This window comes from Mustelus asterias, chromosome 9, assembly GCF_964213995.1.
Source record: "Mustelus asterias chromosome 9, sMusAst1.hap1.1, whole genome shotgun sequence".
Classification (NCBI taxonomy): Eukaryota; Metazoa; Chordata; class Chondrichthyes; order Carcharhiniformes; family Triakidae; genus Mustelus; species Mustelus asterias.
Window position 1 is genome coordinate 33,187,478 of NC_135809.1, and position 25,280 is coordinate 33,212,757.

The window sequence follows — 25,280 nt, forward strand, 5'->3', positions numbered from 1 at the left end:
GAGGTTAAATCTGGTGCCAAGAGGAAGTCTTGACATGCAGCAACAGTGATGCCAGCAAACAGGTAAGGAGCCGATCACATTGAAGTACTCTCACACAGCAAACCTGGAAGTTAACAGCACTCAGTATCCTATTTTAACTTAAATCTTCATATAGTGAAATAAAAGATGTTGAATGTAATAAGATGCAAGCTAAAATAAACAAACTTATAAGAATTGAAAAAAATTCTTTTTCAAAATATGTAGAATTTATTATGAAGAAATTTGACAATCTATGAATATAAAATGAGCTTTTAGGGCCAACAAGGGTGTTTAGCAGTAATTTTGAAGTTAGTACACCATTAAAAACATTGTTGCACCTCATTCAACAAGGTGTAACATTTCCATGAACTTTACAGCAAGATTAACTGCACAGAAAGGCAAGTTTCTGTCAATTCATGATTGCAATAGAGGTTGAAGTTCGTCAAAACATCTACATTACAACCTATGGAGGAATGTGCATTCATTAACAGCAGCATCTGGATTTTCACATTTTTCTGCACGTTTGCGGACTCCTGAAATTGCTACCAGTTTCGATGGAATAATGATGGTGAACGCTGACAGTTTCAATTCCCATTACTATCACACAAGCCAGGCCAATAATTTCACTCTTTTTTACGGATGCCTGTGGGAATGTCTCACCTAAAATAAAATGCAAGTCTTGCACATTAGTGATGAACTCAACCTGAATTTAAACCGAGTACATTGAAGTACATTCTAAAGTTAATTCCAAGGCCACAAAAAATAAAACGCTGAACTGCCTATAGAAAAAAAGTTATTTCTCAGAAGATTCACATACAAGAACAAATTCACAAAACTAAAGAGTTTTCACAGCCAATGCACAAAGTTCTCTTTGGGCTAGGTTCAGTTCCTTATTATCTAATACCCTTCAGTCTGATGCAAATGACATCTACTGCCAAGAAACATACACCTGGTGGCAATTGAAAGCAATCTTATTATCTGTATTAAGCTGGTATTTTTAAGTTTACAATGTTTGTAAACTAAAGTTTAACAATGCATATGTATATACAAGGTTGGCATATTTTGTGTTAAGTTGTTGTTTATAAACTTTTAACATGACTTATTTTCTTAAATCAGTATTCAACCGTCTTGAATTTTGTCTGTGAATTTATTTGTGTATAAAATAGTCTGTGATGGTCTATAAAGTTGTTACTGATATGCACACGTTTTAACCAGCACGCACAATAAGGAATGGCATTTCCAAACATACAGAGACAAAGTGGGTAGTGTCAGATTTGTTGTATTACTGTGTTTTTTGTTTACTTGCTTCATCTGTTTGATCTACTTAAAGTTACTCGCTGTCTTGTTCCATAGCTACTGGCGTATCTTCCAGCAGAGCAGATAACTGCTTCTGTGCACATGATAGAAACAGTTCCAAACTGGCTAGGTTACGCTGACGAGCCACCTGGTCAAGCTGCAAGACAAAAACATGCAAAATAAACCACTGCTACACACCACCAACCAAAATCTGATTGAAAACACCTATATGAAAACAGAACACTGCAGGTGCCATCAGCATATTAACACAAATACATATTCAATGGCATAATTTTCTTACAATACAATGGCAGAATATTGCAGCTAGTGGAAAGCTTCACAAAAAGCCAAAGTTGTTGAATTTTAAAACAAACTTCACTTTGTTCACTTTGATGGCAGGGACACTTCTATAATTGAGAAGACTCATCTTATTATCCTGTTCCAGTCAATAAAAAATAAAAAGCATTAGCCAGAGGCTTGTGAACAGCAGAGTACATGGGATTAATAATCTTTTCCAACCTCACACAGTCATGAGTTGGTGAAAAAGCAACCACTGGCATAGCTGCGAAAGCTGTATTAAAAAGTGTAACATGGAAGTATCACTTATTGTTTATTGAATCACATGTCTCAACTCCAGCGCAGAAATACAAAATCTTTTGAACCGGTGGCCAATTTTTCCATGGTGCAACTATCCAGTTCTGATCAAACTATTCAGTTATCCACCCACTCTGGGTCAAACATATAGTGGAGGTGCCGGCGTTGGACTGGGGTAAACACAGTAAGAGTTTTAATAACACCAGGTTAAAGTCCAACAGGTTTATTTGGTAGCAAATACCATTTAGGGCAAACATATAGGGCCTTTATGGCCCTAGAAGGAGTAGGGCAGCAGATACATGGGTATACCACCACATGGAACTTGCTGTCTAAGTCACTCACCACTGACTTGGAAATATATCACCATTCTTTCCCTGTCGCTGTGTCAAAATCCAGGAATTTCCTCCTTAACAGCACTGTGAGTCAATCTACACCACAAGGACTACAGCAGGTCAAGAAGGCAGCTCACCATGACCTTCTCAAGGACAATTAGGGATGGGCAATAAATGCTGGACTAGTCAGCGATGTCCTTTAAATATTTTTTTAAAATTCCAATGGACAAGGTGAACAAGACTAGATTACTTATTTTTGTTAAGCATTTCATATGTTTGCATAAATAGCTTAAGGGATATGTAAATCTATTTCTGGAAAGCAAGGAGATAGAAGGAAATGGTGAACAGGCAGAAGGCAAACCAGATATTAAGCGGAGAAGCAGATGTGTTGTTGTTGGATCTTGTTTTTGAACTTTCCTAATTTCCTAGCCTTATTATACAAAACTATACTGTCATGTAGATGAATGGAAGTTGATTTTAAGGTTTAAAAAGAAAAAATTGTTAGTGCAGAATATCGGTACAATTTACATACGTTTGAGTAACACATTACTCCCTTCAACAGCTTGTTTATTCTAAATATGTGACTTGTTTCAAGGTGAAGAATTATTTATTTATATAAAGGAAATAGTTTCTGCTCTTACAAGGAGTCTCAGTATTCTAAATTATCAGATGTGTTATCCAGTCATGTGGAATATAAGGGTAACCAATAGAAACTGGCATGAAACATTAACTCTGCACCCCAAGATATAACCTACCTTTTCACATGAGATTCAGAAAAAATAAATAAAATAAATGTGCATCAAAACATCTGCATGCTTGGCAATGGAAACTGTATGTAGTTGATATATATCCACTAAGTAGGAGGAAGTGAAATAATAAGTTATGGGACTCAAGCAAATTACCGTCATGTTTAGGATGAGTCAATTTTCTGGCAGACACAAAAGTTAATTTAGTATTGAAAACAGTTTAATTAGAATGCAACTTTACTGCATTAATAGTGTCACAGTATAAACTCATCAGATCTGACCAGAATCTCCTTCCCGGGTCACTGTAATGGGCTGTACAGGAGGACTGAGTGTAGACATTCTTGCTACTGACATGCTCTGAAATCCTAAACAAAGCCATGAGCAGCCAACCAGAACAATCACAATCAAAACGCAATCGTTCTTCAAAGTAAACCAATTTGGAAACAAAATCATCAAAAGTATAAAGCACTACAGGTTGTATTGCAATAGTACAGAAATATTCTGTGGGAAACTTAAAACTTCAGTGTGGTTGAATGTGTATGGGTGTGCATGTTGGGTGGTAACCAAACTGAGTTTGGCTATGATATTCCCCATAGTAAAACTGCCTGCAGACATTTGAGTATTCAGAGGAACACATGTAGAAATGGCCACTTGGATGCAAGACCCGTAGTGGAACTAAGCCTTAAAAGGAATGTTCGTTTGTTTCTTCAGGTCTTTCTTGAAAATTGGCTCTTTAGAAATTTTCTTTCCTCTCTGGGTATTGATTCTTTACTGAATATTGGTTGCCTTCCAGTACATTAGGAAGCTGTGAACTCTGATTGAATGTGTTGGCAGGCTGTTTAATCGCAGTGGCCATCACAGTATAAGTCCAATCTTTTCTCGACACCCACACACATGTACCTCCATAAGACACTAAATTTCAGTAAGGAGGAAGAATCTTAGCCTATTTTCTCCTCTCTAATGCAGGCACACTAAGCCAATTATAGCACCAACTTTTGTTGCTCTGGCTGAGATCAGTTAAGCCAGCACCTGGAACCTTTCTGATCTATAAAGCTCGGCTACTCTCCGAATAAACAATACCAGAGGCCCGGATCTGAGCAAAATATTGATTTCTAATGAATTTCTATTTTACTAAGCGTTCAATCCAAGAACTGAACTACAAATCATGGAGAAATATTTCAGGGTTCCGTTTTGTTTTACCTGTGCTACAATTCAAAATGCCAAAGATTTAAGATGGCAAGTAAACAGCCACTATTTCAAGAAAACAAATCTTTCTCCTGACCAAAGGGATAATACATTGAGCCCAAGAGCATGTATTTAACACAAAAGAGAACAGTACTAACCACAAGCACATTTATTGGGGAAGTACAGGAAAGAGCTATTTTTCCATTGAGAAGGTTATGCAGTTAACTAATGTGTGAATGATTGCATGGCATGTCTGAATTCTCCTTAAATACTCCATATATTCTCCAAGGTTGTAGGAGAGCAGGCTTAAATGCAACAACCTACCCTAATGGAACCAAAAATTGGGCATTGTCCTATTAACCTTCTAATAGAATAAACAGGTAGAGAGATGTGTTATTCTTCTATCACAAGCATCTGTGAAGTCCACAGGTGGGCATTGACTAAAGTCAGATTCATATTAAATGATATGGGAGAGTCTGGAACAGTTGTAGTCAGATAGTCTGATTATTGGGAATATTACTACGAATTTCCTGTATAATCTGATACCTTGGGGCTTATATGGCACCTTCACTTCAGCTGCAAAGCGTTAAAACATTTAACAGTGAAAGTGGTTTTACTGGATAGAGTACTGACATTTAATTCCACAGAAGCTGCAATGAACAAGCAGACATCTTGGATTAGTGATGCTGCTTTAACAAAAAGAGAATTACTACAGTTGTCCTTTAATTAAAAGAATTCTGCAGTATTTTCACAGAAAGTTAAATCTTACATATTATCCAGTTAACAAGAATTTCAAATTAAACATGTTGATACAAGTAATAATAGCACATAAGATGTCTGGCACCTTGAAATAGTTTATGAAAGTAATGGTGAAATATGAAGGTCTCAAATACCTTTACAGCAGTTGGATAACTGAGAGCTTGCCAGCTTTCTATGTGGGCTTGCAACAAATGCAGGTTGTCAGACATCTATATAACTTCATCAGTCATTTAATGTGATATTTGTGGATACTTTCCCAGTGCTCTAAACAGTTGTTCACTTTCACTGAATGATCTCATTCTTTCCTGCAAGCATTCAGGGTTTCTTTCCTTCTCTTTGCAGACTTTTAGAATATCCAAAAGACCTCTCAGGATTGGCACTAAATTCTTTTGGCATTAGTCTATCCACAGGTATAGCAGTGCCATGTTACTCAATTTTCAATCTTCCGCGCTCTCCTTCCCTTCCCCAGGCCAAATTGGAGAGGCAGTTTACAACCGCATGCTGCTTCACTGCGTCTGTTCCATGATATGGGACCATAGTGTCTGTGATGATGATTTAAACCTGGGGCCACTTCATCACCTCAAGAGTCTTATGAACCAACCAAATAAGAAAGGACTTGAAGCGTAGAATATTTGCAGCTTAATGGGAGACGTTATCAACCACCATGTATACAACTCCTTTGCTGCTCATTAATGAAGTGGTATCAATTGTCAGCATTCAGTCTCCAGAGAACAGTTAAAGAAAACCAGCTGCTGGGTCCAACAGGCCAAGTTAAACAGGGGATCAGCCATCGATGAGACAAGCTATCAGGAATTTTGAGCAATATTTTCCAATCTGCAAATATGTCACTGAAAACCAAAACAATAACCAATTCCTAGGATTTTATACATATTGAAGTATAGTCATAATCAGCATGAAATGTGTGTGGACCACCAGATAGAACGGTCAGTTTGATTCAATGATGTGGAATGTGTTTTGTATTTGGCCACAAGGACGTTTATTGTAGTCAAAAAGCTCCCATGGGTAAAAATTAGCGGTACATTGATCCTGTACAGTTAGAAAACAGTTGAGAAGTGACCCAACTACAATGTGGATAGTTAAATCTAAGTTGAAGGCTTGTGGGGTCAGAGATGAAACGGTATTTTATCGGAGCATCTCCAGAGAGTTCAAGGAAAGTTAGAGAGATCAGAAAAGGTTGATCTGGCGTAACAGATGTCTCAAACAGAGCTGTACTGTTGGTGAATGGAACAAATCTAAATCGGTGACATGATTTTGACACACAATCTATTCACCAATTTTGCTACCACATTTGAACAACAAAGACGTGGGGATGAGCTAACTATGCGGGGGGGGGGGGGGGGGGAGAGAGAGAAATAAGGGACAAAATGTCTGACACAAAACACATAGTAGCATACAGTTAGGTATCTACCAACGGGCTTCCTAAACTGTGTTTTGCGATCTTGAGGGGGATTATGAGCTCAGGAGCAGCAAAGGTACGAAGCTCAGACTGAGTACAAACACATGTAAGGCTCTTTTAAATCGTTTGTTCCGGAGGCTCCGGAGGAGATGCCGTAGCTTCTCCGCTCCGGGGAAGTACTGGACGACGAAGGGTACTCTGTCCACCTTCAACCGATGCTATACACTAGATGCATCGATGATATTTTCTTCCTTTGGAGTCATGGTGAGCAATCGCTGAAACAACTATATGATGACATCAAAAGTTCCATCCCACCATCAGACTCACCATGGACTACTCTCCGGAATCGGTTGCATTTTTGGACACACGCATCTCCATTAAGGACGATCACCTCAGCACCTCACTGTACCGCAAGCCCACGGATAACCTCATGATGCTCCACTTCTCCAGCTTCCACCCTAAACACGTTAAAGAAGCCATCCCCTACGGACAAGCCCTCCGAACACACGGGATCTGCTCGGATGAGGAGGATCGCAACAGACACCTCCAGACGCTGAAAGATGCCCTCATAAGAACAGGATATGGCGCTCGACTCATCGATCAACAGTTCCAACGCGCCACAGCGAAAAACCGCATTGACCTCCTCAGAAGACAAACACGGGACACGGTGGACAGAGTACCCTTCGTCGTCCAGTACTTCCCCGGAGCGGAGAAGCAACGGCATCTCCTCCGGAGCCTTCAACATGTCATTGATGAAGACGAACATCTCGCCAAGGCCATCCCCACACCCCCACTTCTTGCCTTCAAACAACCACGCAACCTCAAACAGACCATTGTCCGCAGCAAACTACCCAGCCTTCAGGAGAACAGTGACCACGACACCACACAACCCTGCCACCGCAACCTCTGCAAGATGTGCCGGATCATCGACACGGACGCTATCATCTCACGTGAGAACACCATCTACCTGGTACACGGTACCTACTCTTGCAACTCGGCCAACGTTGTCTACCTGATACGCTGCAGGAAAGGATGTCCCGAGGCATGGTACATTGGGGAAACCATGCAGACGCTACGACAACGGATGAATGAACACCGCTCGACAATCACCAGGCAAGACTATTCTCTTCCTGTGGGGGAGCACTTCAGCAGTCACGGGCATTCAGCCTTGGATCTTCAGGTAAGCGTTCTCCAAGGCGGCCTTCACGACACACGACAGCGCAGAGTCGCTGAGCAGAAACTGATAGCCAAGTTCCGCACACATGAGGACGGCCTAAACTGGGATGTTGGATTTATGTCACATTATCAGTAACCCCCCAGCTTGCCTCCTGGGCTTGCAGAATCTCACTAGCTGTTCTGTCTGGAGACAATACACATCTCTTTAACCTGTGTTTAATGCTCCCTCCACCCACATTGTCTGTACCTTTAAGACCTGGCTGGCTTTAGGGATTCGCATTCTTATCAGTATTCTGTAACTTGATGTTGTGTCTCTGTGCACTGTTTGAGAGCACATTTCCACTCCATCTGACGAAGGAGCAGCGCTCCGAAAGCTTATGGTATTTGCTACCAAATAAACCTGTTGGACTTTAACCTGGTGTTGTGAGACTTCTTACAATGTATATTTGCCAGACAAGTAGGTTTATTCATGAAGACTCGCCTTCTCAACCTTGCCACTCGCCTAAGGTGTGGTGATCCTCAGGTTAAATCACCACCAGTCAGCTCTCCCCTCAAAGGGGAGAGCAACCTATGGTCATCCGGGACTATGGCAAGTTTACTTTTATGCTAGACAGTGACATACAATAGCTGTTAGATTGAGGAAGGCAACACCTGAAACCGTACCATATAATAGGCATGCTAGCAAAATTGAAGCTTATGGGATAAAAGGATCAATGCTAACTTGGATAAAATTGGCTAAGGGATAGAAAACAGAATTGTAGTGCATGGCTGATTTTCAAACTTGGGGAGGTATACAGTGCTGTTCCCCAGGGGTTAGCACTCGGATCACTACTGATTTTGAAATACATTGAACACTTGGAACAGAGGGTACAGGGCACAAATATTGTCAACAGTGATGAAAACAGTAATACACTTCAAAAGGACATAGGTTGGTTGAATGAAAACATGTGATAGTCAATGCAGCAAAGTGTGAGGTGATATATTTTGCTAGGAAGTACATTTTGCGAGGAAGACTGAAAAAAAATGATACAAGTTAAAAGTGAAATATTAAGAGAGGATTCAAGAAGACAAAGGCCACGATTCTCCCATCCCGCTGGTCGGTCAATTCACGGGTTCCCGCTTGCATTCACACGTCTGTGCCGTGCCGCAAAAATAAGGCTTAAAGTTTATTAGTCACAAGTAGGCTTACATTAACACTGCAATTAAGTTACTGTGAAATTCCCTTGGTCGCCACATTCTGGCGTATGTTCGAACACACTGAGGGAATTTAGCATGGCCAATCCACCTAATGTGCACATCTTTGGACTGTGGGAGGAAACCGGAGCACCCGGAGGAAACTGACACAGAAACGGGGATAACGTGCAGACTCCACACACACACACACAATGATAAAAGCCGGGAATCGAACACGGGTCCCACTGCTGTGAGGCAGCAGTGCTATCCACTGTGCCATCGTGTTGGAAATTGGCTGGGAGGCGGGGTCAGCATTTAAATAGTATTTAGCATACTATTTAAATGCTATTAGCGGGCCTGGGACTGAATTCTCCAGGCCCACTAGCATCTTGAACCCCAACAGAGTGTTTCACTAGCTCCCCACTTTCGGGTAACTAGTGGCCCAGCCCTACAGGAGTAAAGAGGGGGCAATTGAGGCCCCCCCATGGGGACAGACGGCGGGGGAAACACCCTGGGCATTAGCACCCTGGCAGTGCTCGCCTGAACCTCTTGGCACTGCTCAAGTGGCAAAGTGCCAATACCCAGGGAGCACCTTGGCACTATCCATCAGACATGGGGCAGTGCCAAGAGGGCGAAGCATATTGGGGGGGCCTGATGGGGACAGGGCCTAGGGGGCGATTAGTGGGGGTGCAGGATCCTGCTGCCACTCTGCATAGGGTTCAGCAGGGAAAGAGGAAGGCCAGTAATTGGGGTGGGTGGGGGTCAGTCTGCTAGAGGGGTTGGCACTGCAGGGGGGGGAGATCGCAGGGGCCAGGGGGTGGGTGGGCGGAGTTGGAGTTCGGCCCGGAAATGGTCGGCCAGTGATCGGGCTGCTGGGGGGCAGAGAGCTGGCATTGCGGGGCTGGCTAGCAGTTGAACTGGCCAGCAATTGGGAGGCCGTCAGTGGCATGCGCTGATCTCGGCACTGACAGATCGGCGCACGCACAGTGGTCCGCTCAGTGTGTTGATTTCAGCCTCTCCAGCAGGAATAGGCCCCACCCCTGAAATTTAATGATATTCACGCTGGTAACCTCAGTAGTGCACAGAGTGTGGGAGATACTTCTCTGAACTCCCACTGAAAAAAACTGCATGAATTACTCCAGTTTTCAGACAAATTCAACACTTTTTTGGGGAGAGTTCCACCCATAATCTTACCAGTGTCAAATGCAAAAGAATTGCATGGCAATTTTACTGTAACAAACTAAAATGACCACAACTAAATATTACTTAGTGGGCAACTAGTATCTTAAAGTACAGAAAACATATTCCCCAGTAATGTACAAGACATTGGTAAGGCCACACTTGGAATACTGTGTGCAATTCTGGTCATCCTATTATAGAAAGGATATTATTAAACTAGAAAGAGTGCAGAAAAGATTTACTAGGATGCTACCGGGACTTGATGGATTGAGCTATAAGGAGAGGCTGGATAGACTGGGACTTTTTTCTCTGGAGTGTAGGAGGCTGAGGAGTGATCTTATAGAGGTCTATAAAATAATGAGGGGCATAGATCAGCTAGAAAGTCAATATCTTTTCCCAAAGGTAGGGGAGTCTTAAAACTAGAGGGCATAGGTTTAGGGTGAGAGGGGAGAGATACAAAAGTGTCCAAAGGGGCAATTTTTTCACAGAGGGTGGTGAATATCTGGAACAAGCTGCCAAAGGTAGTAGTAGAGGCGGGTACAATGTTGTCTTTTAAAAAGCATTTAGATAGTTACATGGGTACGATGGGTATAGAGGGATATGGGCCAAATGTGGGCAATTGGGATTAGTTTAGGGGTTTTAAAAAAAAGGGCGGCGTGGACAAGTTGGGCCGAAGGGCCTGTTTCCATGCTGTAAACCTCTATGACTCTATAACCAAAAATCCCATGCCATGTTTAATCATTATGGCACATTTTCACCAGATATGTAGCCTTGTAGTTAAAATCTCAAATTTCTCCCTGTGACACAATAGGTTCTTTTCTCCCTGCCATACCATGGTGAATCATCCAGTGTACTTTTAAACCAAGTACCCTTCATTCAATCTTCCAAGCAAAGTTGAATAGTCTTCCAGCAACAAATTACTCTCTGGTGATTCCCTGGTTTTTAACTCTCCACAATCCTAGTTTCCTTGAATAGGCATTCCAACCTCACCAACACATTACTTGATGATTAACCCAAAAGCAAACCTGTTCTTCCTCCTGGCATAGCAGCACCTTTTTGTCTTCTCCCTCAAAAACTTCCTGGCTGACTATTCTTAAGGAGCAAGGATAGCTGCCTTCTTGTTTGTGTATAGATGTTAAAACTGGCACCTTGCTTTCAATAAGGTTAAACCTGGGACCCTGCTCCCATGGCAACGGGGTCACATGGACTTATTTCTGGACAAACTTTGTATAAGTTATATGCCCCTCCCCACTATCCCTTTTTAGCTTAAATTAGAGGAGATAGTTTAAAACATAACCCGTCTTACACAAGTACAGCAGTCATACACAGTTAAGGAAGCAAATGGTATCTTTGGCTTTATGACTGGAGGTATAGATTGCAAAATCAAAGAGGTTATATAAAAACTCCATATAACATTATTGTTAGGACCCTGGACCAGAGTCCCAAATTACAGTAAGGATGCCAGACTAGACCCCAACAATGTTTCTATTTTGGTATAAATGTGAGCATAGGATGTTTTACTCCAGGAGTAATTCCGCTGACAAATTAGGGAACTTTTATAGTAAAAACAAACCTTATTTAATAACATTTAAGTATAACTCGAACAGAATGAAGCACCTTAACTCTTAACAATTGAACGATAGTTAAAACATAAAAGGAAACAACTCCAATTTCTCATTTATCACCATTTCAGTTCCAAATAGGCAACATTCTCTTACCAACTTAAAATTCCACTTTAAATACGGTTAGCAATCAAATAAATACTTGCTATACGGGGCGTAGTCAGTCTTGAGGCTTTCAGAGAGAGATTTTGAGTTTCAGAGCAGCTTGCAGGCTTCTGTCTTTAAACAAACCCAGCTAGAACAGCCAGACCTGAAAGCTGTTTTTCTTTGCTACATACCTAGCTCATTATCACATGATCTTGTCAATCAACCAATTCAAAAGCCCAAAGGGTAACCTCCCATTATCGCTCCTTTAGGTAAACACCACATAAATAAAATGAATAATTATCAGCATCTGAACTGTATTCCCACCAGACATACTGACTGCCTATAGAAAATAACTGAACTTTAAAATAGTCCCCTTAAACATAAAAAGTATGTATATATAGCAACTATAATCATCACACTATTTCAGTTCCAACTTGAATAGTGTGCCCCATCCTGGGCATCAGATGCCAGAAAGAATTTGAAGATTTTAGAGAGGGTACAGAAGAGATATACTAGAATAGCTACAGGGATAAGAGACTACAGTTACAAGAATAGAATGGAGAAACTGGGGTTGTTCTCCTTTCAGCAGGGGGTGAAGAGGAAATTTGACTGAAGTATTTAAAATCATAACAGGTTTAGAGGGAGTAAATAAAGAAAATGCTCCCAATTGCTGAAGGACCCTTAACCTGAGGGCAAAGGGTAGTAGTCAATTGGCATTAATTTGGCGTTGGACCTTTAAGGACCATTGGGGATGGGTAGGGGTCACAGGTTGACATATGGGGCAAGAGGGATCATTGGGGGTGGGTGGACACAAGGGTTGGGATGGGAAAAATGAGGTGTCATGGGGTTGAGTGAGTTATTTGATTTGGTATAAAGGATATAAGGGGCCACTGGGGGTGGGTGGGTTGGCATGGATAGGTGCGGGAGTGGTGAGGCCGTATGAGGGGTGAGGAATAGAGGGCCTGACATATGAGCAAAGCCACAGAGAACCAAGGTCTGCCCTTTAAACAGCCCACTTCAGCACTTGGCAGCTCCAGTGGCCACCTCTAATCTGCGTCTGGGTCCAACGACACCCCATAAATAACTCACTTCCATCCCTTGCTCTGGAACAAAGATCCCACCATTCAGTGGAGTCCATCCAGAGTTGGGTGAAACGAGCCAGGAAATTACCCAACTCACATTACCACCTCGGGAACAAACATCTGGGCCTAAATGTGGATGCTAGGGTGCTATTATTTTGTTCTTTGGACGTCTATTGCAGGTGCGAAGGCAGGGGTCTCCAAACTATGGCCCGTGGGCCACATCCAGCCCGCAGCGGGCCGCATCCGGATTGGAGTTTGGAGACCGCTGTGCTAAGATATTTAAGCTGGTGCACACTCTTTTTAACCTTTTTACTTAAAAGGGGAAACTTGTGTATTAATTTGGCTTTTCTTTTAATTTTTACTAAGCTGGTGTTTTCCTGCATTCCTGGATCCAGTTGGGACACAGCATGGTTCCTTTCATGATTGGCACATTTTCTTCCCTTGTTTCCAGAATTCAGTCACACGTGTTTGAATAGTGTCTCTTACAGTTTGTTATGATTTCCTTTTCTTCTAACAACACCAATTATTTTAACTCTGGGAAAAAAATATTAAAAGAGGGAGATTGATCAACAGGGCCTGTAAAATATTAATAAAGTATTATTTTCTGTTTTATATGACATCTAAACAAATTGCTACTGTCAATATGCAAATACTGATGATGCAACTCGAGGGGACAGGCAGATAGAACTTGTGCATCCTGATGAGGTGAGTGATTGAAATCAACATTAGGAGGGATAGTAATTCAGCATGTTTTCACAGAATAATTCTATTTATGTAATTTTTCAATTTCCACTGAAACAGACTCATGCACCAGAACTCTACCACCTCACCCACCACGGAATTGGACCAGGCGAGGGTCTGACAACAGAAATCTCCGCTGACCTCAAGCAGGAACTTCTGGTCTCGCTCGAGCAAAGCTGTAAAATCCCACCTATGCAGTCCAGTTCTGTGGCTACCTGACAGCCCTCTGGTACATCCACGAAGGTTTTTTGACTTGTTTCCCTCAATCTGCACAGTGCAATTGCTCCCTTAAACTGATATTCCCCAATGCAATGACTGGTGGTTAGTTTCAACTAAACCATTTTTTAAAATTACAGAAAATAGGTGAAAAAGTAAAAGTGACCATGGGCCTGTGGAATTCTTCAATTTTAGAATATATTAGTTTTGAGTGTTAAACTATTTGAAAACTATGGATGTTGAGGTGTGATTTGATGTTTTTTTTAATGACGATGATTTTGCTGAGGCTACAGAACATTAGATTTTCAATTCTTTCCAGGGTATTAAGTTATCATCTGAATTAGATACTACCTGCAAAGAAGCCAAAATTCCACTGCCTGACACCTATTAATGTTGTTCATTAAATGGTCACAAGGATATGAGTAACAATTGACAGGGAAAAGCCTACTTGCTAGATTTGTTTTCTCCTGAGGAGAGACTGCTAGACTTTTCAAAGCAATTAGCAACCTGGCAAGTAAAGATTGAATCAACTACAGTTGTACTATATGTGGTACGATATGCACTTCAATTGTGCAGCAATTCCATTTTATTTTGTTGTTTCTGGAAAGGGTGCTTCATTCTTCCTGAGTCTTATTTTATATTTCTAAAACAGTAAGTTGAGAATTACTACCCTTGACATGAAGCCAATATTTGACCGAGTGTGGTATCAAGGAGTCTTAGTAAAATTGAAGTTGATGGGAATCAAGGGGAAACTCTCCACTAGTTGAAGTCATACCTAGCACAAAGGGAAAAGATTGTGGTTGTTGAAGTCAATCATCTCAACCCCAGAACATCAATGAGAAATTCCTCATGGCAATATCCTAGACTGAACCATCTTCAACTGCTTTAGCAATGTCCTTTCCTCAAATATCAGGTCAGAAATGGGGATGTTCACTAATGATTAACAGTTTGCAGTTCCATTCACAAATTAACAATAAAGCAGTCAGTCCCCACATACAGCAAGACCTGGACAACATTCAGGAGTGGGCTGATAAGTGGCAAGTAACTTTGGGTCACATAATTGCTAAATAATGATGATCTCTAACAAAATATTGTCTAAGCATCTAACCATGACAAGCAATGGCACTGCCAATGCTGAATCTCCCACCATCAACATACTGGGGATCACCATTGAGCAGAAGCTTAACTGGACAAGTTGTATAAGTACTGTGGCTAGTAGAGCAGGTTTATGCCTGGGTATTCTGCGGTAAGTAACTCACCCCCTGACTCCACAAAGCCCCTCCACCATTTGCTTGCTCCCTAATTGCACTGTAGAAGTACCGAGAGCACAAGGACTACAGTGGTTCAAGAAGGCACGTCACCACCACCATCACAGGGCAATTAGATATGGTAATAAAAGATGGCCTTGTCTATGATGCCCACATCCCATGAACAAACAAAAAAGCTCATATTCAGCGGACCTCTTGAATTTCTAATTACCTATCCATTTACTTTACACTGCTGTAATGCACAAAACCTTACTGATAACACAAAATTATGAACATATTATAATGATAGCCCTTTAAATCAATTTATTCTGTATGAGGTTTTTCTACTGCAAGTATTTTTTGTAATTTTAATCTTGTGTTATGGTCATATTTTCATAAATGTTTCAGAAGTCACTGATAAATAGAATGAGAAAAGACCTTTCACTTAATCACAGATCCTTGCTCCAGAGCTGAACAGATCATTTCACATCCTGCCTCACATTGCAATGATTTCCCTTTAGTTGAATCAACAACTTGTCCAATTTCTTCTTCAATGTTTCAACTCAAATGACTTCTACAACAAATGCTGGTAGCTTGTTTCATGTAAACGCATAAACACAAAAGAGTGTTCAGCTTATCAAAGCTGCTTAACTTCTGAATTACAAAGCACTGGATGGCTTATTGGATAAGTATACCAGCTATGTGCCTTGCATATACATTTTAGAATAATACATTTGGGAAAAGATTGCACTTAAAATGAATCTGTAACTGTAAATATTAACTTCAAATGAATTTTTTAAAAACTCTCAATCCGTAAGATTATTTATTGCACAGCATCAGAAAAATACAAGGCTAGAACTTCTTTGAAAATGATATGATCTATGCATCATGTGCTGTATTTCGTTACAATTTAATTTTACAAAATATTTTTACAATAGACGATGAAAATCCTATTCAAAACCTCCCAGTAGCAACAAAAAATCAGTAATCAAAGAAATAAAAAAAATAATTTATAGGGAACTTTTTGTAAAGTAGCTGATTTATATTAAAAAGGATTTGGTGGTGATTTAATTTTTTTGATGATTTGAAATATAATCTATGCAGGCCAATAAAAAGAAACGTTAAGACTTTAAAGCTGTTATTTCTTTGTAACCTAAAGAAAAAGAAAACTGTTTTGAGAACACTGAAATTGATAGCTTCATTTTACAAATTTAAAAAGAAATTGACTGGCTGTTGGTGGTAGATTCCTGCGCTCAGATTCCCACTAAACTTATTCCTGGGAAAGTATAAACACTGCTTCTTCAAGAATATTATTAGCCTCACACCAATGTCCTACCTAGTCTTACTGTGAATTGCTGGCAGTGAACTCTGCATTTTAGGCTCTACATCATGGCAGCAGCAGGTAGGTCAGCTAATATCTGGTAATGCCACAAGTGATGACCACATTTGCAGGTGGTTTCATGTTTATTCATGTACGGTATTTCATTCCCCTCCAATAAGAAGTTGCTTTCCAACTATTTGGAATGTTAATGATGAAAAAAGACCATTAGCAAATGGAAGCAATCACAATAATGGAATCAAGTAGCAAACTAGCTCCATCCAGTTATGTCAAACACATTTTGTTTGAAATCTTTAAGTGTTATTTTTAATAGAACAAGAATGTTCTGCCAAAGTAAAACCTTTAATGATGTGACTTTGTACTCACCAAATTACCTTCTCCCTCTCCCAATTTTCTGTTCTCAATTTGGCACAGACACTGATAGGTCACAGTTCTACATGTGCTGGCAGTACTTTAGCACATCGCCCAAGTGTTACTTTTCATGCGCAAGGTTGGACAGTGAACGTCTGCAAGCAACTCAAGTGCAGAGGTATCACAATTGAGCCCTATCCTTTCCTCACCAGACATTCACACATTTGCTTTCCAACAGGGATCAGTGGATAGTCATCAGGAGCAAAGACTCAACATGAATTTTCTAGTCAAATGACACAAGGTATGATTTCATTGCCTTCACCATTGTCCCAGCTGATTTTAACCCAACATCGACCAATTATTGAATCAATGGCTTGCTAAACTGTATATCCCACACTGCAAGAAGTACATTTATCCATTGCAGAACTGAAACATCACAATTAGTAAATGCCTATTATGCTCCAATAGTGGAAGATAAAGAATGATCAGATACTCCAGAATAATGACAAAACTGATTCTGGCCATGAAATTATATACTTGCTACAGAAACCTGCTGCCTGCAATGACCAATGCTTTGCCATTACTGATAAAATAGACATGAAGGAACATTTATTCTTGTCGGAGAGATGGTGACAGAAGGAAGACTACAGACTAGTTTATGTTTTATGGATTTTTGCTTATGAAGGATAAAACCAGTATTTGGCATTCCCCACCACAGGAAGTTAAAAACTATTGTTATTCACAATTACAGAGAAAATAGAACATAGCCACGGGAAATTGTGACATACTGGTTTATTAGAGGAAGAAGGACGAGTAAATACTGTATGAATAAGAAATCAAAGTGGGTGAAATCTTAGCAATAAATGGCAGTGTTGTTTCCGGCCCTAGAGAGAGTACTTGCTAATGGCATGCCAGTGTGTTAAAATGAGCTTTCTGCGGTCTTGCAGCGTGTTTCACGCTACTCCACCACTGAGGGGCAGATAAGATCGGAATTCGGGACCTCACCAGTACAAATCCTGCTCTCCAGATTTTGAGCAGGCGCCGCTATTCCCTCAGACAAAGAGTGCGAGCTCAAAATCACCTGCAGTATTTTTGCAAGCAAAATAAATCTGATTCCATAATTTCTCACATTATTCAATAGTATAAATTTGCAGACTATTAACTATAGAGAGGGTAAAATTTGTTCAGTTGTGTGGGCCATTTGAGCTGAATCTAGACTCTAAGGTCAAAGATAAATATGCCTATCGAAGTTCTAAACAGAACATAGTTGGATGAACTAATGATAAATTGAAGATAAAAATTAAAATACTTTTCAAACTGGAATCCAATAATTCCATTAAATTAAATTAAAATGTGTTACTGCTTTAATTCCATGCACCAGCAGAAATCTCGAGGTAAGTTTTCTGTTCCCACCCGCTGCAGGAATTGTCTGAAGCTGTGGTTTCTAGTGGTTAGACCACTTATTGCCTCTGAGGAAACTACAGCTGTCAATCAGGCTTCTAAACATTGTGGTTAGGAACAATGGGGGCGTACTTCAGATGCACTCAAGCACGAAGGGAAAGGTAAATAAACACAGCTGAATGCATGCTGAGTAAAAACCATTAAGCTGTCAATCAATGGGCAGATAAAAGAACTGGACTGAAACTGAAGAGAAACAAAGGCTTTCAAAGGGTTTGAAGGCATTTCAAAAACTCTGAGATTTTTATAAAGGTTCAGAGACTTGAAATAAATGCAAGCCTGAGTGAATAGCTGTGGAAATGGGAATATCCCCCCAGTGAAAGTGACTGTGCGGGATTTTCCGATTTTGGGCGAGCGTGGCCGGAAAATCCCGCCAGAGATCAAAGGACCTTTGCATGGTTCATCCCCCTGCCCGCTATAATTCCTGTGGCGGGCAAGACGGGAAAATTCCCCCACTGTCTTCTGACGGTCAGAGGGGTCTGCTCACACCTGCCATTCTGAGAAAGAAATGGAAATCTCTGATGCAGAATGGAGTGCTGCTGTGATTTAGAAGCCCCTCCAAGTGACAAAGGGGCATGGAGATTAAAATGACCTGGCCATTTCAGAATTCTCATAGCTGACAAGCAGGAATGCAGATGTTGAACACAGGGCTGCCTGATGGTGACAGATTCAGGACAGGTCTCCAACCCTTAGTAAGATATGAAAAAGGACAAATTCAGAAAATTGCTGAGATGTTGCTTTATGTCCCTGTATAGAGTCCAAAACTTGCATTAATTCTATAATTCATAACTTTATAATTAAGGACAAAAGCTCCGCATTACATTCTTTGCCAAAGGGGTTTTCTAGAAAGCCTGGTGTAACCCATGTTAACAAACATTTGAATAAATAGTTTTAATTCTGAAGTTCTTTCACATCTGTGAAACAAATTCCACACAGTAAGAACATAAGAACATTAAGATATAGTAGTAGGAGTAGACCTACGGCCTTATGAGTCCACTCCAGCATTCAATTAGAGCTTGGCTGGTCTAACATCATTTTCCTGCATTATCCACATATCCACTGATGTTTTTAACATATAAAATTCTATCAATCAATCTCAGTCTTACACATACAAGACGACTGAGCCTCCCCATGGTGGCACAGTGGTTAGCACTGCTGCCTCTCAACGCCAGGGACCCAGGTTCGATTCCCGGCTTGGGTCACTGTCTGTGTGGAGTCTGCACATTGTCCCCGTGTCTCCGTGGGTTTCCTCTGGGTGCTCTGGTTTCCTCCCACAGTCCAAAAGACGCGCTGGTTAGGTGCATTGGCCATACTAAATTCTCCCTCAGTGCACACGAACAGGCGCCAGAGTGTGGCGACTAGGGGATTTTCACTGTAACTACATCGCAGTGTTAATGTAAGCCTACTTGTGACATTGATAAAATAAACTAAAACCCAGCCCTCTGGGACAGAGAATTCCAAAGATTCACCATGCTCTGAGTGAAGTAATTCCTCCTCATCTCAGTCCTAAATGACCTTATTCTGTAACTGTGTCCCCTGGTTCCAAACACCCTATCCAGGGGAATCATCCTTCTTGCATCGAATGATGGGCCCTGCAAGAATTCTGTATGTTTGAATGAGATCATCTCTCATTCTTCTAAACTCCAGAGAATAAAGAGCCAATCTATTGAACCGTTCTTCATAGGAAAATCCCTCCATGCCAGGAATTAATTTCTGAACCTTTGTTGCACTGTCTCTACGGCAAGTATATCTATCCTTAGGTAATGAGACCAAGACTGCACTCAATCCCCAGGTGCGGTCTCACAAGGCTCTCTATAACTGCAGTAAGACATCTTTACTTCTATATTCCTCCTGCAATAAAGGCCACATACTATTTGCCTTCTTAATTACTTACTGTACCTGCATGTTAGCTTTCAATGTTCTATACTGTATATAAATGACACCAACTTATTCTATGTTTCATTCCTCTCGGCAAGGTGTATGCTGGGGTGCACTTCCACCACCGTTTGAAAGATCAGACGAAGAATCATTACTCGGTACACTTACTTAATTCCATGCAAGAACTTTTAAATATGTCTGTTAAAAAGAAAACAGCAATAGGCGAGATATGTAGTGTAGGGCATCCTGGCAGTACATAGCTGATCAATGTGAAAAATCTATAGTTAGGAGCTCATATATATGAGGACCTCTGGCAAGAATTTCAAATTAATTCATTTCTGTTACAAAGCAAATACTTTTGCCACAGTATCTATCCTAGTAGCTGCTACAACCTATTCCATAAATCATTAATGAGAGCGTATCAGACAGCCACCCAGAGTAAAATATCTGTTAGTTTTTCCAGCGCAATCACACAGCTGATTCCCAATATCCTCCGTCACATCACTTACTTGAAAAGCCCTAGAGGCCATCAAAAGCTACATCACAAAATTAGATTAAATAGTGGCTTCTTATTTTTTTTAAATCCTCTAAACACATGAACCTACCTACTAGCCATTTCATGGCAGCAGCCTTTTTGGAAATAGCAAAAACTTACATATGGAGACATTGAAATCTATACATTTAACAACTTCAATTATTTCTAACCTGTCTTATTATTACCCAGAAATTAGCATCTTTAGATGAGCACTAGTATCGTGAGGACTAAACTGAGTGGGACCTGTTGGAGCAGTTATTATAGGTGTGGAGGAAGTGAATAATTTACTCAAAGGATATAAAGAATCAAATTAGATCAGGATAGAGACTGTAAACTATTCTTAAATCATCACAGCTCCCTGGCAGAGCACAGTGAAGAACCTTTCTGGATAAATTAGGGGAACCTGTACAAACATGGTTGAGTAACATTTAAGAGAACTTGGAAAGGAATAAAGCAGATATTGCGTTATGTAAGAAAACAGATTACTGAAGACACCGGTGATCAGAATATTTCTCCCTTGTCAATGATTCAAAACAAAAGTAAATCTATGGGTTTATTTTTCAGGGTCGTGTACTTCACAATCAGATTTTTTGGTTTTGTTTTGGAAGAGAGCGCAAATATCATAAATGCTCCAGTCTTAGTGCAATGCCAAATGATGTTCACAGAAACACACTCAGCTTCTCTTTGAAAACTCTACAGTTGCTTGCTGTTATCCAGCACTTTCTGCTTTCACCACAGAATAGATCAAATCAAATTAAAATGACCACCTGGTCCTGACCAGAGTATCCCACCTCCCCACAACTCACAACCCTGCAAAAAAAAGTCAAGTTAACAAGTTAATTTCAAACAGAGCCTATTATCCTCAACAGTCCAAGCTTCTAACTGGCCTAAAAAAAAAGGATAGAGGAGCTCTGTTACAATGTTCCACATGAACAGGGTGGGGCCTTATGGGGGCAGGACCTGAAGGGGGTGGAAGAGAAGTGGTGAGCGAAGGGGGCACTCTGCATTGGGGGGAGGGGTTGGGGTTCGGTTGGGACAGCAATTGGGGGGGATGGGGATCAGCAGCAATCGCCGGAGGGGGGGGGATGTTTGGCACCAGCCAGGACAGCGATTGGGGAGGCGCGGGGGCGGGGGGGGGGGGCAGATTTCCCAGTGTACACTTGTACACAGTGAGATCGGGAAGCCTGCGCAATGGCGCCTCTCGAGCTCAGCAGCCAGCTTCCCTGTGAGAATAGGCTCCCCCCATTCTCTCTACTGGCAAGAATCACATCTGGGCTCTTTTCTTTTAAGACTGCAGCTGGGTGCTTGCCCAAAATTTGGCGTGATTCTCTCCCATTTTCACAGTTGCTTTGAAGCAACTGTAGAGTCTTCAAAGAGAAGTCGAGTGTGTTTCGGTGAACATCATTTGGCATTGCACTAAGACTGGACTATTTATGATATTTGCTCTCTCTTTCAAAACAAAACCAAAAAATCTGATCGTGAAGTACACGACCCTGAAAAATAAACCCACAGATTTACTTTTGTTTTGAATTATTGACAAGTCATTCTGCACTTGGAATTTGTTTGGTAAGATCACCCCCTCTGTCTTTCATCATCCGTAGCTAACTAAGGAAGTTAACAATGATATCAAATTGAAAGAAAAGTGTACAACACTGCAAAGATTGGACAGATTTTAGAGATCATCAAATAAGGACTTTAAAAAATGAGCAGGGAAAATTTAGAGTACGAGAGTGAGCAGACTAGGAAAATTTTTTTAAAACTGACGGCAAGAGTGCCTATAAGCTTTTAAAAAGAGTAACTAAAGTGAGAGCCGGTTCCTTAGAGGGCAAGACTGGAGAAGTAATAACGGGAGGCAAGAAAATGGCAGAAGCATTGAACAGGTATTTTGAGTCTGTCTTCACAGTAGAATACAGCAAAAAATATCCCAAGAATACTTGAAAATTAAAAGGTAAAAGACAGGGAAGAACTTGAAACAATCACAATCATTAAGGAAAACGTACTGGAAAACTAATAGAATTAAGCCTTGACAAGTCCCTTGGACCTGATGATTTTCATCCTAAGGTCTTAAAGGAAGTTGTGCAGTGATGGTCAATGCATTGGTGATGATATTCCAAAATGCTGTAGATTCTAGAAAGGTCCCAGTGGACTGGAAAGTGACACATCTATTCCAGAAAGAAGGGAGACAGAAAGCAGGAAACTAAAGCTAGCTAAACATCTGGCATCACGAAAATATTAGAATCCTATTATTAAGAAGGTAATAGCCGGACATATAGAAAATCATAAAAAAATCAGCCAGAGTCAAATTGGTTTTGTGAGAGGAAAATCATGCCGAACTAATAGAATTATTTGAGGAAGTAACAAGCAACATGGATAAAGGAGATGTTGTGTACTTGGATTTCCAAAAGGCATTCAACAAAGTAACTTGACAAAGCCAGAGTTGAGGGTAACAGACTTCTTAATAGCAAACTGAAAATCAAAGCAATTTGCCAACTTGCAAATGACTTCAGACTCTAATGGGCGTGATCTCACTGGCTCAGTGTGCCAGTCGATTGGCGCAGCAAGCTGGTAAGATAGAACATAGAACATAGAACATAGAACATTACAGCGCAGAACAGGCCCTTCGGCCCACGATGTTGCACCGACCAGTTAAAAAAAAATAAATAAAAAAATAAACTGTGACCCTCCAACCTAAACCAATTTCTTTTCGTCCATGATGGCATGCAAGGTCAGAAATAGGGGTCATGCCCGGTTTGTGCCACGCACAGAGTTACCAGCACTCATAGGATCAGCCCATAGAATCATAGAAACCCTACAGAGCAGAAGGAGGCCATTCGGCCCATCGAGTCTGCACCGACCACAATCCCACCCAGGCCCTACCCCCACATATTTACCCGCTAATCCCTCTAACCTACGCATTTTAGGATTCTATGGGACAATTTTTAACCTGGCCAATCAACCTAACCCGCACATCTTTGGACTGTGGGAGGAAACCGGAGCACCCGGAGGAAACCCACGCAGACACGAGGAGAACGTGCAAACTCCACACAGACAGTGACCCGAGCCGGGAATCGAACCCGGGACCCTGGAGCTGTGGAGCAGCAGTGCTAACCACTGCGCTACCGTGCCACACTGTTTTGCCAACAGGATCGGCTTCATGACCAGAAAGGGTGCAGAGCCGATATGAATATTGTCATCATCAACATGACATTAGCACGTTCCGCATGGCTGTTTATAGCCTCACGGATGCTTACCACCTCGCCGGTGGGGCCTCACAGCAGCGAGAATTACTGCTGGTCTTGACCAGTGAAGACCAGACGTGATAGCCATGCCGGGAGAGGGGGGGGGGGGGGACTGGAGACCATTGAAGCCCCGGGTGATCAGGCCCATGGCTGGGCAGTGCCCACCTTATACTGGCACTGCCCACCTAGCAAGCTAGCGCTGCCCAGTTGGTCATCACAAGTGTGCCAGGGCAGTGCCACGGGGCGTGGCCTAAGTGGGCGTTGGGCCGGAGTTAGGGGGGAATGCCATGATCGGGGGTGGGGGGTATGCACAATGATGGGGGGCTTATGCGGGGGAACTCAAGGGGGCATGGGGGGGGGGGGGGCATGGGGGTCTCTACAAGGGGAGGGGCTCAACCGGGGGATGATTTGCGGGGGACTATGTAGGGGGGGCTATGCAAGGAGGGGGTGCAGTGGCACTTTGCAAGGGGGGGGTGTGTGTACAGGGGAGTGTAGGGGGTTTGCCAAGGGACTCGTTGGGAAGGTCCTGATGCCCCAATGCTGGCAACCCACGTTGGTGTGGGGGAGAACATCCTGATGACGATGGGAGGGGTGGTGTTGTCCCAGTTCACTGAGAAATCGGGATGCCCTGTGCAATGGCACCCGAGCTCTCTGAAGCCGGATTCACTAACAAACATAGGCTCATCTCCCCCAGTGCAAATCGCACTGCTGTCAAAAAAACTGTAAGAAGTCTCACAACACCAGGTTAAAGTCCAACAGGTTTATTTGGTAGCAAAAGCCACGAGCTTTCGGAGCGCTTTCCCTTCATCAGGTGAGTGGGTGTTCTGTTCACAAACAGGGCATATAAAGACACAAACTCAATTTACAAAATAACGATTGGAATGCGAGTCTTTACAGGTAATCAAGTCTTAAAGGTACAGACAATGTGAGTGGAGAGAGGGTTAAGCACAGGTTAAAGAGATGTGTATTGTCTCCAGACAGGACAGTTAATGAGATTTTGCAAGTCCTGGGTGTTACAGATAGTGTGACATGAACCCAAGATCCCGGTTGAGGCCGTCCTCATGTGTGCGGAACTTGGCTATCAGTCTCTGCTCAGCGACTCTGCACTGTCGTGTGTCGTGAAGGCCGCCTTGGAGAACACTTACCCGAAGATCAGAGGCCGAATGTCCGTGACCGGCATTCACGGCGTCACGGGCATTCGGCCTCTAATCTTCGGGTAAGCGTTCTCCAAGGCGGCCTTCACGACACACGACAGCGCAGAGTCGCTGAGCAGAGACTGATAGCCAAGTTCCGCACACATGAGGACGGCCTCAACCGGGATCTTGGGTTCATGTCACACTATTTGTAACCCCCACGACTTGCCTGGACTTGCAAAATCTCATTAACTGTCCTGCCTGGAGACAATACACATCTCTTTAACCTGTGCTTAACACTCTCTCCACTCACATTGTCTGAACCTTTAAGACTTGATTACCTGTAAAGACTCGCATTCCAATCATTATTTTGTAAATTGAGTTTGTGTCTTTATATGCCCTGTGTGTGAATAGAACTCCCACTCATCTGACGAAGGGGCAGCGCTCCGAAAGCTCGTGGCTTTTGCTACCAAATAA

General features: G+C 41.9%; 1 protein-coding gene across 4 annotated transcripts in view; it reads right to left on the reverse strand.

The window, feature by feature from the left end:
• Positions 1–231: 231 nt before the first annotated feature.
• LOC144498589 (coiled-coil domain-containing protein 91-like) overlaps positions 232–25,280 on the reverse strand; it is a 167,560-nt gene continuing 142,511 nt past the window's right edge. For all 4 annotated transcript variants that reach the window (XM_078219929.1, XM_078219926.1, XM_078219928.1 and 1 more), the window contains one exon: positions 232–1,471. In XM_078219929.1, coding sequence (XP_078076055.1) covers positions 1,349–1,471 — 123 coding nt within the window. In that variant the 3' untranslated portion in view covers positions 232–1,348. The remainder of the gene's footprint in view (positions 1,472–25,280) is intronic.